Source organism: Amblyraja radiata, chromosome 20 (genome assembly GCF_010909765.2).
Source record: "Amblyraja radiata isolate CabotCenter1 chromosome 20, sAmbRad1.1.pri, whole genome shotgun sequence".
Taxonomy (NCBI): Eukaryota; Metazoa; Chordata; class Chondrichthyes; order Rajiformes; family Rajidae; genus Amblyraja; species Amblyraja radiata.
The window spans coordinates 35,175,486-35,194,037 of NC_045975.1; the positions used below are offsets into that span (position 1 = coordinate 35,175,486).

Here is an 18,552-nt window from a genome sequence, read left to right on the forward strand (position 1 = left end):
AATTCCAGCAATTATTAGAAGATAGACACAAAAAGCTGCAGTAACTCAGCAGGACAGGCAGCATCTCTGGAGACAAGGAATAGGTGACGTTTCGGGTCGAGACCCTTCTTCAGACTGGTTCAGGATAAGGGAAACGAGAGATATAGATGATGATGTGGAGAGACTAAGAGCAATGAATAAAAGATATGCAAAAAAGTAAAGATGATAAATGAAACAAGCCATTGTTAGCGGTTTGTAGGGTGAAAATGAGAAGCTGGTGCAATGGGTGGGGAAGGGATAGAGAGAGAGGGAATGCCAGGGCTACCTGAAGTGAGAGAAATCAAAGGTAGACAAAAGTGCTGGAGAAACTCAGTGGGTGTAGCAGCATTTATGGAACGAAGGAAATAGGCAATGTTCCGGGCCAAAACCCTTCTTCAGACTGATGTAGGGTGGGGGGGGGCGGGGGGAGAAGAAAGGAGAAAGGAAGAGGAGGAGCCCGAGGGCTGAGGAAGAGCTGAGAAGGGGAGGAGACAGCAAGGGCTACCGGAAATTGGAGAAGTCAATGTTTATGCTGCTAGGGTGCAAACTGCCCAAGCGGAATATGAGGTGCTGCTCCTCCAATTTCCGGTGGTGCTCACTCTGGCCATGGAGGAGGCCCAGGACAGATAGGTCGGATTCGGAATGGGAAAGGGAGTTGAAGTACTGAGCCACAGGGAGATCAGGTTGGTTAATGCGGACCGAGCGGAGGTGTTTGGCGAAACGATCGCCAAGCCTATGCTTGGTCTCACCGATGTAGATCAGCTGACATCTAGAGCAGCGGATGCAATAGATGAGGCTGGGGGAGATGCAGGTGAACCTCTGTCGCACCTGGAACGACAGCTTGGGTCCTTGAATGGAGTCGAGGGGGGAAGGTAAAGCAGCAAGTGTAGCATCTCTTGCGGTTGCAAGGGAAAGTGCCCGGGAAGGGGTGGTGCGGGAGGGAAGGGAAGAATTGACCATGGAGTTACGGAGGGAGCGGTCTTTGCGGAAAGCAGACAGGGGGGGGGAGATGGGAAGATGTGGCGAGTGGTGGGGTCACGTTGGAGGTGGCGAAAATAACGGAGGATTATTTGTTATATGTGACGGCTAGTGGGGTGAAAGGTGAGGACAAGGTGGACTCTGCCCTTGTTACGAGTGGGGGGATGGGGAGAGAGAGCAGTGTTACGGGGTATTGAAGAGACCCTGGTGCGAGCCTCATCTATAGTAGAAGAGGGGAACCCCCATTCCCTGAAGAATGAGGACATTTCCAATGCCCTGGTGTGGAACACCTCATCCAGGGAGCACATGCGACGTAGACGGAGGAATTGGGAGTAGGGGATGGAGTCCTTACAGGAAGCAGGGTGGGAAGAAGTGTAGTCTAGATAGCCATGGGAGTCAGTGGGTTTATAATGGATGACGGTCAGAAGTCTATCACCTGCGATGGAGATAGTGAGGTCAAGAAATGGTAGGGAAGTGTCGGAAATGGTCCAGGTGTATTTGAGTGCCGGATGGAAATTAGTGGTGATGCGGATGAAGTCAGCCAGTTGTGTGTGGGTGCAGGAGGTAGCACCAATGCAGTCGTCGATGTAGCGGAGGTACATGTCGGGGAATGGGGCCCTGGTACGTCTCGAACAAGGATTGTTTGACGTACCCTACAAAGAGGCAGGCATAGCTGGCGCCCATGCGCGTGCCCATAGCTATGCCTTGTATTTGGAGGAAATGGGAATCGTCAAACGAAAAGTTATTAAGGGTAAGGACCCGCTCCGCTACGCGGAGGAGAGTATCTGTAGACGGGGATTGGTTGGTTCTCCGGTCGAGGAAGAACCGGAGGGCTTGGAGACGCTCCTGGTGGGGGATGGAGGTGTAGAGTGACTCGATGTCCATGGTGAAGATGAGGGGATGGGGGCCTAGAGAATGGAATGCCCGGAGATGACGGAGTGGGTCTGAGGTGTCTTGAACATAGGTATGGGAGGGATTTAACCAGGGGGGGGATAGGATGGAGTCAAGGTATGAGGAAATAAGTTTGGTAGGACACGAACAGGCAGAAACAATGGGTCTACCAGGACACTCAGGTTTGTGGATTTTGGGGAGAAGGTAAAATCGGGCCGTGCGAGGCTGGGGAACGATGAGGTTGGAGGCTTGGCGGGGCAGTGAGCTGGAGTGGATGAAGTTAGTGATGGTGCTATAGATAGTGGCCTGGTGCTCGTCTGTGGGGTCATGGTCCAGGGGTAAGTAGGAGGAGGTGTTCGAGAGTTGGCGCGTGGCCTCAGCTTTGTAGAGATTGATGCGCCAGACTACCACGGCACCTCCCTTGTCGACGGGTTTGATAACCCAGTCTGGGTGGTAGCGGAGTGAGTAGATGGCTGTACGTTCAGGGGGGGGGAGAGATTGGAGTGAGACAGGGGAGTGGAGAAGTTGAGGCAGTTGATGGCCCGCCGGCAGTTTTGAATAAAAAGGTCTAAAGCCGGAAGGCCATGAGGGGGGGGGGGGGGGGGGCAATATTCAATACCACTGGGCTGTAAGTTGCCCAAACGAAATATGAGATGCTGTTCCTCCAATTTGCATTTAGCCTCACTCTGACAACTGGAGGAGACCTTGGACAGAAAGGTCTGTGTAGGAATGGGTAGGAGAATTAAAGTGTCCGGCAACCGGGAGATCAGGTAGGTTCAGGTGGGCTGAGCGAAGGTGTTCCGTGAAGCAATCGCCCAGTGTACATTTGGTCTCGCCGATGTATAAGAGTCCACATCTTGAACAACGGATGCTGTAGATGAGGTTGGAGGAGGTGCAAGTGATCCTGTGCCTAACTTGAAAGGACTGTCGGGGTCCTTGGACAGAGTCGAGGGAGGAGGTATAGAGACAGGTGTTGCATCTTCTGCAGTTGCAAGGGAAGGTACCTGGGATGTGGTGGTTTGGGTGGGAAGGGCTGAGTTAACCAGGGAGTTGCGGAGCAAACGGTCTCTGTGGAAGGCGGAAAGGGATGGAGATTGGAAAATGTGGCTAGTGGTGGGATCCCGTTGGAAGTGGCGGAAATTTCAGAGGATTATGTGTTACATGCGACGGCTGATGGGGTGAAAGGTAAGGACTAGGGGGGACGCTTTCCCTGTTGCGACTAGGGGAGGGGGAGCAAGGGCAGAGCTGTGGGGTACCGAGGAGACACGAGTGAGGGCCTCATCTATGAGGGAGAGGGGGACCCTTGTTCCCTTAAGAATGAGGACATCTCGGATGTCATGGTATGGAAAACCTCATCTTGGGTGCAGAGGAATTGGGAGTAGGGGGATAGAGTTTTGCAGGAAGCAGAGTGAGAAGAAGTATAGTCGAGACTGTTGTGAGAGTCAGTGGGTTTGTAATAAGACATTAGTCAATAATTTATTTCCTGTGATAGAGACTGTGAGGAAGGGGAGGGAGCGTCGAAGATGGTCCAAGTAAATTTGAGTGCAATTGTTTTAATTCAATTCAGATTCTTTGCAAAGTTATTTACAACTTCGAATGATAATAAATGTTCTCCACAGGTTGAACATTGTGAAGTGTACGTGAGCTAAATCCTTAAATATTCCAGGCACATCAATCAAGTTTATGAACTCTGGGGTGAGATAAATCTTCACATACACACAAATTTCCTGTCATTGTTGATGGATTAATAAACCAAACTGCACATGGAGAGAAAACAGACAATCCTTGAAAACAGTTAATGCTGCATGTCTTTTAATAATAATTATAATTGCCAGATATTGTAAATATTAATTGAGATGAATGATTTCATGTATGAAAAATGTGAATGTAAAACATATACAGTAAAACTTTGATAAACTGCTATCCGACTATTCAGAATCCCAACGGTTAGGCACCTGGTTCAACAGGTGATGTGTGCCATCCTCCATTTCCATTTATTGGGGTCCCAGTTGCCACATTTACTTTAAACTTAGCCGATTCCAAATCTTCAAATCCCAGCTTTCCAATTATATTTGAATTCACTGCCACAAACATCTGTGGAGGCCAAGTCTTTGGTTATTTTTAAAGTGGAGATTGACAGGTTCTTGATTAGGGGGAGAAGGCAGGAGAATGTGGTTGAGAGGGAAAGATAGATCAGCCATGATTGAATGATGGAGTAGACTTGTTGGGCTGAATTGCCTAATTCTGCTCCTATGAACTTATGAACAGCTTCTTCACTTTGCTATCAGACTCCTGAACCAATTACCTCTCTCACCCCCTTCAGATTACACTACAAACTTTGCATAATTCTTTTCTTTTGCATTTGTCATTGTATTTATTGTTATATTTATCATTACTGAATACACATTGTTTACTCTACAGGCTTCATGTGAACAAGGAATTTCATGGCACCTTAGTATTCATGACAAATTAATCTGAATCTGTTTATCATATTTAAACAATGAACTATGTTGGGGCATTAATAAGAATAGTCTCCTCTAGTCAGGAGGAGCCTCTGCCAGTCGGGCAACACTAGTGCTCAGCATGCCAATAATAATGAACAGCTGCTGGCACCCTCTCCAAGTCAGGAGGTAATGCCAAGTCTCACTTCAGACACACAAACATGAAAAATAAAAAAATTATCCTTACAAGTCTATGTAATAACTGGAGACGGCTGCACTCACAAATGTACCATTTTCAGATATGTCAAGTTAAGTTCTTGGCTGGATATGGGTAAATGCAAACCATCTTTATGCAATACTGTAAATCCGCGCAATAACGGACCACGGGGGAGGAAGATCGTGTCCGTTGCTGCTGATTGTCCGCTATAACCGAGTGAGGGGGGTAAAGTTTAACCCAACGCCGGTAGGGAAGCAACACAGCGTTGGGGGGAGGGTTAAACAAGTGGTAATTCACAGACAGGTGAGCCGCAGAGTTCATTGGGTAACTGGCGGAAGTGGGGAGGTGGTACAATGGGAATCTCGGTCTGCTATAACCGAAATCCTCTGTATAGATGTCCGATGTTATTATATTTTAGAGAAAAGGCTGGGAAGTTCTGATTTATTCCTTAATTAACACCACTGTCTGCTCAAAATCACACCTTCCTGTTTGAAAACAGGCTGCTACTTTTCCAATGTCAGCTGAGAGGGAGTTAGCTTCTTGAGAGTATTTTACTCTCTGTAAAATGTTTTGGCATGTGCAGCTAACAAGTCTTTCTTTCCATAACACCCATCATATGACAATGAAACTGCCAGGTAGTTGTAGATAAATTAACACCATTATTTACAAAACATTGCACCTCCTTCATCAACTCATTCTGTTACAGTCCTTCAGAGTACGATCACAACCTCACCAATCAAACCCAACTCGTGTTTCCTGACATCTGCCAACAAAGTAATAAGTCCACAACAAAAAAAGAACACATCCCACCACGACTCCAGAACAAAGTTAGCTTAGAACATTATACAAAAAAAAGTTAGAATTCACTCTTTTAAGAAGCCTCCAAAGAAAGCCACGCAAGCAGCATGACATACTAAATGCATCACACAACAGGTTAGCATATGTAAATCTATCCAAAATGTGAGCATTTCTTCACAGAAATACCTGACACGACCATTAATAAATCTTTAATTCACCTTTGAAAGTCTACCATTGCTTGTCTGGAGTTATGTGCACCGGCTTACTGCTTTCAAGTTTTACTTTCAAGTGAATTATTGACAAAGGCAAAGTCAATGTTTCAACCACAGAACCTATTCCCTCGCTTCCAATCCACTCCCTTCCCTGGCTACAGTTTGTAGTTATTGGTATTCTCAGCATCTTGTCTAAAACCTACCTGGCATTTTAACTCTATATCTTCTACTATGACCTCTACAACTAAACATTTCCCACCTTCAGATTGGGCAATTTCAATACAAACATTCTGCTCATCCTAAACTCTGCACAAAGCCTTGTGCATAATAATTCAACGTGTACAAAACAGCACGTGTGATGGCACTGAGGAGCTCAGACTCATATATTGGAAACGTACAAACACCCAGGGAAGATACCCATCAGCCTGCACCATCGATAACCTTCTCTGTATGCCTTTAGAGGAGCAATACATTTCAGCTTAATATTATGCTAATTTGCATCAATAAGACCCAAGTTGAAAAGAACGTGCATGTCTTATGTTGGGAATGCTTTAACATGTTATCATGGCTTTCTCAAAATTGTATGAACAAACACTCATTGCCAAATATACAGTGCATTCAGAAATTATTCAGACCCCTTCACTTTTTCCACATTTTGTTACATTACAGCCTTATTCTAAAATTGATTAAATTCTTTTTTTTTTTTAAATAATCAATCTATATACAATAAAAAAGCGAAAACAGGTGTTTAGAAATTTTTGCAAAGTAATTAAAAAGAAATAACTGAAATAGCACATTTACATAAGTATTCAGACTCTTTACTCAGTACTTTGTTGAGGCACCTTTGGCAACGATTACAGCCTCGTCTTCTTGGGTATGACGCTATAAGCTTGGCACCTGTATTTGGGTAATTTCTCCCATTCTTCTCTGCAGATCCTCCCAAGCCCTGCCAGGTTTGATGGGGAGCGTCGATGCACAGCTTATTTCAGGTCCCTCTAGAGATGTTCCATCGGGTTCATGTCCAGGCTCTGGCTGGACCACACAAAGTACATTCACAGACTTGTCACAAAGCCACTATTGCATTGTCTTGGCTATGTGCTTACGGTCGTTGTCCTGTTGGAAGGTGAACCTCTGCCCCAGTCTGAGGTTCAGAATGCTCTGGAGCAGGTTTTCATCAAGGATCTCTCTGTACTTTGTTCCGTTCATCCTTCACTCAATCCTGTCTTGTCCCCCAGTTCCTGCCACTGAAAAACTTCCCCACAGCATGATACTGCCACCAACTGCTTCACCGTTGATATGGTATTGGCCAGGTGATGAGAGGTGCCTGGTTTCCTCCAGGCGTGATGCTTAGCATTCAGGCCAAAGAGTTCATTCTTGGTTTCATCAAACCAGAGAATCTTGTTTAGGTGCCCTTTGGCAAACTCCAAGTGGGCTGTCATGTGCCTTTTACTGAGGAGATGCTTCAGTCTGGTCATTCTCCAATAAAGGCCTGAATGGTGGAGTGCTGCAGATATAGTTGTCCTTCTGGAAGATTCTCCCATCTCCATGGAGGAACTCTGGAGCTCTTTCAGAGTGACCATCGGGTTCTTGGTCACCTCCCTGATCAAAGCCCTTTTCCCCCGATTGCTCAGTTTGGCCGGGCAGCCAGCTCTATGAAGAGTCCTGGTGGTTCCAATGTTCTTCCATTTAAGAATGACGGAGGCCACTGTGCTCCTCGGGACCTGAAATGCTGCAGAAATTGTTTTATACCCTTCCCAGATCTGTGTCTCGACACAATCCGGGTTTCGGAGGTCTACGGCCAATTCCTTCGTCTTCCTGGCTTGGTTTTTGCTTGGTTTTTCCTCCTGGCTTGGTTTTTGCTTGGTTTTTCCTCTGACATGCACTGTCATCTGTGGGACCTTGTATAGACAGGTGTGTGCCTTTCCAAATCATGTCCAATCAATTTAATTTACCACTGGTGGACTCCAATAAAGTTGGAGAAACATCAAGGATAATCAAAGGAAACTGGATGAACCTAAGCTCAATTTTGAGTGTCATAGCAAAGGGTCTGAATACTTATGAAAATGTGATAGTTCAGTTATTTCTTTTTAATTACTTTGCAAAAATTTCTAACACCTGTTTTCGCTTCTTCATTATGGGGTATTGTGTATAGATTGATGATAAAAAAAAAATCAATTTTAAAATAAGACTAACATAACAAAATGTGGAAAAAGTGAAGGGGTCTGAATACTTTCTGAATGCACTGTATGATGCACGAAGTTAAAGGAAGATGAAAAGTTAGTTGATGCAGAACAAGATGAAGCTTGTGTGCAGCTTGATAAGAACTAAGGAGCCTATATCTGTGCTTAAATATTTAAAATGTAAATTGTTACGGTGTGATATTTCATGCGGACTTGCATACATTATAGCCATAGAACAGTAGACCAATAACCTGCCAAATGCATGATGGGGTGAAAGCAAGGAAGAAGAGTCAGAGTTAGGCAGCATGGAACCTGGTTGTGTAGCCCAAATCAACTACACCGACCAAGGTGCCTACTGAGCCTACCGATTTTGGCCAATATCCTTCTAAACCTATCTTATCCATTTACATGTCCATACGTCTTCTAAACATTGTAATAGTTTCTGCTCCTGCCATTTCATCTGGTAGATCGTTCCATACACCCGACACCCTCTGAAAAACTTTCCCCTCAGGTCTGCTTTACACCTTTCCCCTTCAGAGGTTCAAAAGGTTGTCCATACGTCTTCTAAACATTGTAATAGTTTCTGCTCCTGCCATTTCCTCTGGTAGATCGTTCCATACACCCGACACCCTCTGAAAAACCTACCCCTCAGGTCTGCTTTACACCTTTCCCCTTCAGTCCGCATGAAATAAAGGTCTTTCATTGTCACGTATCCCAATTAAGGTACAGTGATATGCGAATTACCATACAGCAATACTAAAAAAGCAACAAGACAACTACATAAAAGTTAACATAAACATCCACCACAGCGGATTCCCCATATTCCTCATTGTGATGGAAGGCAATAAAGTTTAATCTTCTTCCCTCATTTTTCTTGTATTTAGAAATCTAATCTTCTTCCGTCATTCCGTCGGGGAGATCAAAGCACCCGCGGCCGGCGGACGAAGCCCCCGCCGGGGCGATCGAACCTACCGCGTCGGGGCAATCAGACCTACCGCGTCAGGGTGATCGAAGCTCCTGCGACTTGGAGATCCCGAAGTCAGTCTCTAACCAGCGACCACAAGCTCCAGGATGTTAAAGTCTGCAGGTTCCCGTGGTTGGAGCTAAGAGGTTAACCCCTGGCAAAGGGATTGCAAGCTCCACGATGTTAAAGTCCTGCAGGCTCCCGCTGTGGCGCTCCCAAAGTCAGTCTCCAGCAAAGGCCGGCAACTCCTCGAGGTTAGGCCGCAGAGCGGAAGGAGATACAATATACGGAAGAAAATAAAATTGCATCTCCGTCGAGGTAAGAGATTAGAAAAAAGTTTCCCCCAACCCCCTCTACCACCCCCCACATAAAACAATCTAAAGAACACTAAAAACATATATTTAACACATCCTAAAAAAAAACAACAAAGAAGGAAGGGACAGACAGACTATTGGCGAGGCAGCCATTGCCACCGCTATACCCTCTAGTTGTAGACTTCACTACCCACGGAAAAGGACTGTAACCAACCACCTCATCTCTGCCCCACATGATTTTTTAAACCTCTATAAGATCAGACCTCAGCCTCCTTCATTCTGGGAAGGATGCCACGATGCACAAATTCTGTATCAATCTTCAAAGAGTTTGCTTTTCTATTTAAAAGATACATATGGTATCTCAGCTGCACGGAGGCGGAGAGGAGAGCTCTTCAGCGCGTCGTCCACAGAGCGCAGAGGATTATTGGGACACAGCTACCAGCCTTGGAGGGCATCTACCACACACGGTGCCTCAGGAAGGCCGTCAGCATCCATAAAGACTCCTCACATCCTTGTAATGGACTGTTCGAACTACTTCCCTCCGGCAGACGTTACAAGGCCTTCTACGCCCGAACCTCCAGACTCAGAAACAGCTTCATTCCCAGAGCTATAGCGGCTCTGAACCGGCCCTGCTGAGTGCCCCTTCATACCACCTGGACTGTCTCCCTCAGATGGTCACGTCGCACAGTTTATTTTATTTTTATTTTTTTTTTACATCGGTTGGAAGCTGCATACCAAATCTCGTTGCACTGATGTGCAATGATAATAAAAGATATTATTATTATTATTATTATGTCAGTGTATGTCTCACCTTCCTTTTTCATCCATTTTACAATGTTCCCCTTTTCCATTGTTGGCGATAGTGCAGGCATGAGCACTTGGAGTGCAGCAACACCTATAAGAGACAAAGAGACAAATTAACCACCTGGTTTGTTTTCAGGAAGAGGCTTATGTAGCCCCGAAAAACTGATGAATAGCTCAAACAGTTGTCAACATACATGAGCAGAGTAGAGTTGGGAAAAAAATACAGCGCGGAGTACCCTTTTCATACAGTTTAGATACTCTAAACAGTGTTATAATTGTCAGCTTGAGTTTCAGTAAAATATTGTTTATCCATCCTACCTCAAAACATGTCTTTATTTGCCAACAATTATCTAACATCTGCTGAAGGTGAAGTCCTCCACATGGATTTGAAGAATAACTAGGTAAAAAAAGTAAGATATATCTCCCGGGCCTGATCAGATAAATCCAAGGATAATGTGGAAAGCAAGAGAAGCATTTCAGGAAGATAGACACAGAAAGCTGGTGTAACTCAGTGGTCCAGGCAGCATCTCTGGAGAAAAGGAACAGGTGATGTTTCGGGTTGAGACCCTTCTTCAGACTGAAACATCACCTATTCCTTTTCTCCAGAGATGCTGCCTGACCCACTGAGTTACTCCAGTTCTTTTTGTCTATCTTAGGTGTAAACTGGCATTTACAGTTCTTTCTTGCACAAGAAATTTCAGGAGCCCTGGCTTAGATAAATTAAGAATCAATAGACGCAGGTGAGATACTGGAAGACTGAAGACTAGGTAATGTGCATCTATTTAAGAAGAGCTGCACAAAAATGCCTTAGAACTATAGATTGGTGTGTCTAACAGCTGTGTTAGGCAAATTACTGGAGAGGTATCTGAGGGATAAGATATGCATTTGGATAGCAATAGCTGATTAAGGATATAGCATGGTTTTGTATGTGGAAGGTAGTGTCTAACGCATCTGATCGAGTGTTTTGAAGTAACCAAAAAGGTTGATGAGGGCAAAGACATAGGCGTTGTCTTTATGGAGTTCAGCAAGGCATTTGATAAGGTTCCGCATGGTAGGCTGCTCTGGAATGTTGGATCACATGGTATCCAGGATGAGCTAGCCAACCAGATAGAGAATAGGCTTCAAGGGAGAAAGCAGAAAGTGATGGTGGTGTTAAAATGAGTTATTTTGCCAGTCTAATTCAAGAAAACTTGAGTCAAACCATTGCTGCTAAAATCAATTCTTTATTCTGACAGCGCTGGATAATTCTTTAACCCTTCCAACACAGAGTTAGAAACTCTGGAGCAGGTCGAAAGAACTACTGACTTTGGCATAAATGTAACACATTATATAGGTAAAAGACAAGGATGGTACAAAAGGAGTGGCAAACTATTAACCAATCATTATGGTTTACCTATACATTTAACTTATTTGCATTAACCAATCAACTAAATCCTTTCCATTGATTGACAACACGTATAGTCACATGGTTTTCCCTTTTCCGGCCCCTTTACAACCTTCTTCCCCTCTGTGGTTTCTTCAACCTCTTTGCTCAAAATCATTTTATTTCAATAAAGTAAAACCACAGATATAAAACTAATTCTCAGAGAATACTTCTCAGAATATACACATAATACAGCAATCACACAACACATACACACAAAACATATTTTCACTTTTGGAAAAGAAAGTTATTTCTAAAACTTTCGATTTAAACAAAGTCTAATACTTACAATCATAATTAAACATAATACACTTCACAATTAATTTCCTTACAACCACATAGTTAAAATATAGTTACTTATGGATTACAAAGATTAAATATGTTTTGCCTCATTCTTACAAAGTGGTAAAGACAAAGTTCTAATCACACAATTCCCAACTACAGACACATAAAGGCCATTAATTGTCACACTTGATTGCTTCTTCCCAAGCTCGGGTCTAATTTCATTTTGTATTACAACCTCCCCCTTCTATCTCTGGAGGAAAGGAATGTAAGGCCTCTTCACTAAAAGCAATTCACACAACAAATGAAAGATTATCAAAACAGAGTTACTTTCTCAGTTTCCGATAACCATAAGAAATCCTTTTGCAAAGGTCACACAACCATCACTTATGCCTTATCTCTTATCCCAACATAAATACATTTAAACAGCACAAACCATCTCACAGACTAGTATCTACCCTTGGTTCCTACAACCCACTACCATAAATCGCTTTCATGACACAGCCGAGCTCGGAAGATGTGTCACAAAAGAAGAAGGATGGTGCCCATGTCATAGAGAAAGATCCCATTAACAACCTCCATTATAAATGTCAACCTAAACCAAATACAACTTCTGACAGCATGATTATTGCTTCAAAGCAATAACTAAAGATATGCCTATTCAGATCAACATTTCCATGTTATGATAAGCCATCTGTTCTCCTGTGTGTGCTCTTTGTTCGTTATTTCTTTGTGAAGACATGTATTTCTGAAAGCCCCAGCTCCAAGCTCTTCTCTTGCAACTTAACACAAGTTCCTTAAGAACTTATCATTTGAGCAATTTTATTGTATAATATATCCTCAGTGGAAGGCTGTTTTTCGGGCTGGAGACCTATGACTAGTCATGTGCCTCATGGGTTGGTCCTGGGCACATTGCTGTTTGCAGTTTATATCAATTGTTTGGATCATAATTTACAAGGCATGATTAGGAAGTTTATAGATGACACTAAAGAGAGTGCTTTCGTAGTGAAGATGGTTATTAAAAATTACAGCAGGATCTTGATCAGCTGTGCAAGTGGGCTGAGGAACGGCTAATAGAGTTTAATGCAGATAAGTGCAAGGTGTTGCATTTTGGGAAGTCAAACCAGGGCAGGACCTTCATGGAAAATGGTAGGGGCCTGGTGAGTGTAAGAGAGCAGAGGGATGTAGGAGTGCAGGTATATAGTTCCCCGAAGGTGGCATCATAGGTAGATAGGGTGGCACAGGCTTTTGATACATTGGCATTCATCAGTAAGGGTATTGTATAGAAATTGAGATATTATATTGCAGATGCGCAGCTGCTGATGAGATTGCAATTGGAATATTGTGTTCAATTTTGATCACCCTGCTAAAGGATGTCATTATGCTGGAAATAATACATAGAACATTTACGAGGATGTTGCCAGGAAGCGAGGGGCTGAGCTATCGGGGGAGGTTCCTTGGCATGGTGGGAGGCTGAGAGGTGATCTTATGGAGTGTATAAAATCATGAGGGGAATAGATAAAGCGAATGAGTCTTTTACCCAGGGTAGGGGAATTCAAGAACCAGAGGATATATCCTTAAGATGAGAAGGGAAAGATTTAACGGAAATCCAAGGGGCACCCTTTTCACACAGAAGGTGGTGGGTATATGGAACAAGTTGCCAGAGGAGGTAGTTGAGGCAGGTAACAACAACATTTAAAAGACATTTGGACAGGTACATGGATAGGAAAGGTTTAGGGGGATCTGGGCCAAACATGGGCAGGTGGGATTAATATAGATGACACATCTTGGTCGGCATGGACATGTGCCGAAGGGCCTGACTCTTCTTCTTCTTCTTCTTGCGTATGGCGTGCACAGCCTAAAGTCGTAGGCCAACTTGTTCTGTTTGATCTTATTTGATTGTGCATGCCAGGTTGATTGCATTCGTCGAAACAGGGCGCACCACGTGAAGGTTGCAATCTCCCACCCCCTCCCTATATGACTCTAATTAATACCTTTTAAAGAGGCAAATAAATCATCAAGTGACAAAAGCCAAAAGCTCTTGACTGGATAACATAACTAAATAGTGTATACAAGTATTTTATCACCAATTGAGAGTCGAGACTGAATCATTCAAATGCATTTCCTTGCTGGAATAAATCAGCAATTGACTTATATTTTCTGTTTCTTATCTTTTGGTTTCCTATCCCAATCTCCACCAGCCCCCAATTACTTCCCCCCATTTTTCCCTTCTTCCAAAATTCCAAGGCACCACTGGTTTTCTTTCCTGGCAGTTTGTGGGTGACTATTTCATCTGCTTCTGTTTGAGCTATCATGCACTGTAGCTGACAGATCTATCACAGAATCTCCATAGATGGTTCCCGATGCAAGATATTCCCTCCTAACCCGCTGAGTTCCTTCAGCACTTTGTGTTTGCTCAACATTCCAGCATCAGTAGTTTCTTGTGTGACTAGTTTAGCATCAGATTAGATTGCCCATGTGTTGTTGGAAAATGTTTGCGTGTTGATTGTAACAACCACATATAACATTGTTAAAAATAAAGCTCACATCTTTGTGAAATAGCAATTAGTGATTGCCATCTGTATACAATAGTAAAATTATATGATCCCTGAAAATCATGGGAATTAAATAGGTTAAGGCACAAAAGGAAATGAAAAGTAACATTCTGTTTTGCCCACCGTGCATATGTGAAAGCATTCCATTCATCCTTATTATAACTATAAAAGTGTGTGTGTGTGTGTGTGTGTGTGTGTATTTATTTGTTTGTTTGTGATCACATCTACTTGAAAAAAACAACGCACGAACGGGGGAACATTTCTACATATTCCTGTAGTTTTATCCCATGGAGTCCAAAATTGTCTTATCTGAAAAATTCATGCTTTATTTCTCGAGTTATTTATGAAAATGTTCACAAATCTGAAATGTCTTTGAAAATAAAACCAAGCGGCTTTGGATGATGACATCACAATGGGTCTGCGTGCTGCAGCCTCTGCGTACTGCGTCTGACGTCCCCCCCGCGAGCTGCCGACCCCCTGCGTGCTGCCGACCCCCCGCGAGCTGCCACCCCGCTCCTCTTCCCCCTTCCTCTCTCTTCTCCTTTCTTTAACCCCACTCCTCCCTCCCCCCTATCACACTCTCCCCCCCCTCCTCGCCCCCACTCCCCCTGTACCCCCCTCTCTCTCTCCGGGATGGAGCAGCCAGCCATTGCCCAGTAGCTACCCGCCAACCACCACCTCCTCCGGTTGCGCCTGTGCCGAAGGACACCGTGACTGACTGGCTGGCGGGCAGACCGGCAGAAGGCGCTGAGGTGGCGGCCGCTCGCATCCACACGAGCTACTTCCGTCCCCAGCCACAATGCAGTGGCTCCTTGCCCGGAGCGCTGCGGCAGCGGTGAGTGAATGAGTGAGTTGCTGGCATGACCCCTGACCCCATCCTTCTCAACGCTCCCGCCCTCCCTGCAACTTTACCCCTGGCAGCCCAGCCAATTTGCGCAGCCCTGGCCGTGCTGACCCGTGCCAGACTCCCCACACGCTGAGAAAGGAACTATTCCCCCATCCGCGCTGTCCTTTTACAACCGCTACCCACTTTACAGCCGATTCCCATCAGCTGCCAGTAATGAGGGATAGACTTGGCTATCCCTCAGTACAGCAACATCGTTCTTGATGTTGCTGTACTGAGGGATAGCCAAGTCTATCTTTCTTAGCTATCAACCTAACCTTCAGCCTCCAAGATGCAGGTAAATTTTCGTGCCTTATATTTGGATAAAAAATAGCGTCTTCATTGCCGGGAAATACGGTACCTCCTTAATGCAGGTATAGGAGAGCTCTCAGCACCTAGTCTTTCCTCCAGTCACCTTTCCATCACCTTTGGAAACTTTTATTACTGTTTATCAATATCAACATGAAGACCAAAGTTGTGTTAATGAAAGTCAAAGAAGCCATTATGAGACTGAGAAACAAGAATAAAACTGTTAGAGACATCAGCCAAACCGTAGGCTTACCAAAATCAACTGCTTCAAAAATCATTAAGAAGAAAAAGAGCACAGGTGGCTAATGGCAATTTACTAATGGCAAAGGGACTGGCAGGCCAAGGAAGAAGTCCACAGCTGATGACAGAAGAATTCTCTCTATAATAAAGAAAACCCCCAAACCTGTCCGACAGATCACAAACACTCTTAAAGCCCTGTCCCACGGTACGAGTTCATTCCAAGAGCTCTCCCGAGTTTAAAAAAAATCAAACTCGTGGTAAGCACGGAGAATGAATGTAGCGGGTACGTCGGAGCTCGGGGATGTCTCTTAGCCTCAACGGCAGGTACTCGGGAAGACTCGCTAATGGCAGGTAAGCACGGGAAGACTTGTGAAGGTTTTTCAACATGATGAAAAATGTTCACGAGAACTGACGAGTGGCCATTACCGTAAATCTCCGAGTTCGAATCAAACTCGGGAGAACTCTTGGAATGAACTCGTACGGTGGGACAGGGCCTTTAGGAGTCAGGTGTGGATTTGTCAACGACCACTGTCCACAGGAGACTTCATGAACAGAAATACAGAGGCTACACTGCAAGATGCAAACCACTGGTTAGTTCCAAAAATAGGATAGCCAGGTTACAGTTTGTCAAGAAGTACTTAAAACAGCAACCACTGTTCTGGAAAAAGGACTTGTGGACAGATGAGACGAAGAATAACATATCAGAGTGATGGCAAGAGCAAATTATGGAGGAGAGAAGGAACTGCCCAAGATCCAAAGCATACCACCTCATCTGTGAAACAAGGTGGTGGGATGTTATGACCTGGGCATGTACGGCTGCTGAAGGTACTGGCTCACTTATCTTTATTGATGATACAACTGCTGATGGTAGTAGCATAATGAATTCTGAAGTGTAAGACACATCCTATCTGCTCAATTTCAAACAAATGCCTCAAAACTCATTGGCTGGCAGTTCATTCTACAGCAAGACATTGATCCCAAACATACTGCTAAAGCAGGGGTCAGCAACCTACGGCTCCCGGGCCGAATGCGGCACGTAACCCCAAATCATCCAGCCCGCAGGTGGATTCCCCCCCCCCCCCGGGTAATCATCTGGCCCGCCCAGTGCCTCCTCGTGCACGGCCAAGCTCTGGCTGTACAGCATCCTGCGCAAAGCTGCCGGCATGGCCACGCACCTTCTGTGAACACGTTTAAGAAAGAACTGCAGATGCTGGAAAAATCGAAGGTAGACAAAAATGCTGGAGAAACTCAGCAGGTCAGACATGCAAGGATTACATGAGGCTGCCTCACCCGCTGAGTTTCTCCAGCATTTTTGTCTACCTTCTGTGAACACATGATCTGATGCCTGCCATCCGGGGCGGGATGGTGTTCACGTGATAGATGTGGCCCGCCATCCGCTCACAGACATGAGTCCCGGCCCCTATGCAGAATAAGGTTGCCGACCCCTGTGCTAAAGCAACAAAGGAGTTTTTCAAAGCTAAAAATTTTGTCAATTCTTCAGTGGCCAAGTCAATCACAGGATCTGAACCCAATTGAGCATGCCTTTTATATGCTGAAGAAAAAACTGAAAGGGACTAGCCCCCAAAACAAGCATAAGCTAAAGATGGCTGCAATACAGGCCTGGCAGAGCATCACCAGAGAAGACACCCAGCAACTGGTGATGTCCATGAATCACAAACTTCAAGCAGTCATTGCATGCAAAGGATATGCAATAAAACACTAAACATGACTACTTTCATTTACATGACATTGCTGTGTCCCAAACATTAGGTGCCCTGAAATGGGGGGGACTATGCATAAACACTGCTGTAATTTCTACATGGTGAAACCAAAATGTATAAAAATGGCCTTTATTAAAATCTGACAATGTGCAGTTTAACCGCGTGTGATTTTTTTCTATTACAAATCTCAAATTGTGGAGTACAGAGGCAATTAAATAAATGATGGGTCTTTGTCCCAAACATTATGGAGGGCATTGGGTACAACAAGGAGACTCCAGGGATGCTCCAGGTTCCCAGCCTTCATCGCATGCCGCCTCCCAAACCCTAGGGACCCTGTACCTCCAGCCCCGGACCATGGGAGCCCTTATCCCCGGCGGGGCCTGTCCGTGTCCCCACCGCCCTTGGCGCTCAGGCGGGCCCGGCACCCTCTGTGCCGGAAGCGCGGACGGCTGTCACTCACCCAGCAGCCGGTGACTGGTCCCCAGGTACCTGCAGCCGGCCAGACGTGCGGCGGCGATGGCCGGGTGCCGGGGCGACAAGGTGCCGCGAAGGGCACGCAGCGGCCCGAGGAAGGAGACCACCATGCCGGACAGCGCCATGGCAACCGCACCCACTGCGCACGCGTACTGGCCGGGCCCGGAGGGAGGCGCCGTGCGGGGAGGGGCGGGACGGACGCTCTCCTCTCCTCGCTCCGTGACGGTGGATCGTCGCTCAGTGCAGGTGAAGGGAGCTCTGCTCACCAAAGATCCTATAGCAGTATAAGATCTTTGCTGCTCACCCTCTACAGTAACTTAGAAACGTCGCCGGTGTTCCGGCTCCGGGATGTGACTGGTACCGTGAGTTCCCCCCCCCCCCTCGCTCTTTCTCTCTTAACCGGCGTCGGCCATGACCGCGTCCCAGGCTCGAGTCCCAGGGATTTACTGACCTAGGAGTTTCCGCGGATAGACACAACATGCTGGAGTAACTCAGCGGGACAGGCAGCATCTCTGGAGAGAAGGAATGGGTGACGTTTCGGGTCGAGACCCTTCTTTAAACTGAGATTCAGGGGAGAGGGAAACTAAAGATATGGATGGGTAAGGTGTGAAAACAGATCAAAGCAGACGGTGATAAGTAAATGTAGAATTGTTGGCTGAGGGAAAGGTGACAAGGAGGATACAATCAGTAAAATTAAGCAGAGGGACATACAGTAAAACGTCTCAGAACTAGAGGTGGAGGTGTGTAGGAAGGAACTGCAGATGCTGGTTTAAACCGAAGGAAGACACAAAGTGCAGGAGTAACTCAGCGGGACGGCAGCATCTCTGGAGAGAAGGAATTGGTGATGT

The 18,552-nt window shown here is 45.4% G+C and overlaps 1 protein-coding gene across 1 annotated transcript in view; it reads right to left on the bottom strand.

The window, feature by feature from the left end:
* Window positions 1–17,852, bottom strand: part of pdhx (pyruvate dehydrogenase complex component X) — a 163,637-nt gene extending 145,785 nt beyond the window's left edge. Inside the window, exons 1-2 of the mRNA XM_033039259.1 lie at window positions 17,691–17,852; window positions 9,825–9,908 (exon numbers count right to left, since the gene is read on the bottom strand). Of these exons, the coding sequence (XP_032895150.1) occupies window positions 9,825–9,908; window positions 17,691–17,829 (223 nt within the window). The 5' untranslated portion in view covers window positions 17,830–17,852. The remainder of the gene's footprint in view (window positions 1–9,824; window positions 9,909–17,690) is intronic.
* Window positions 17,853–18,552: the final 700 nt, after the last annotated feature.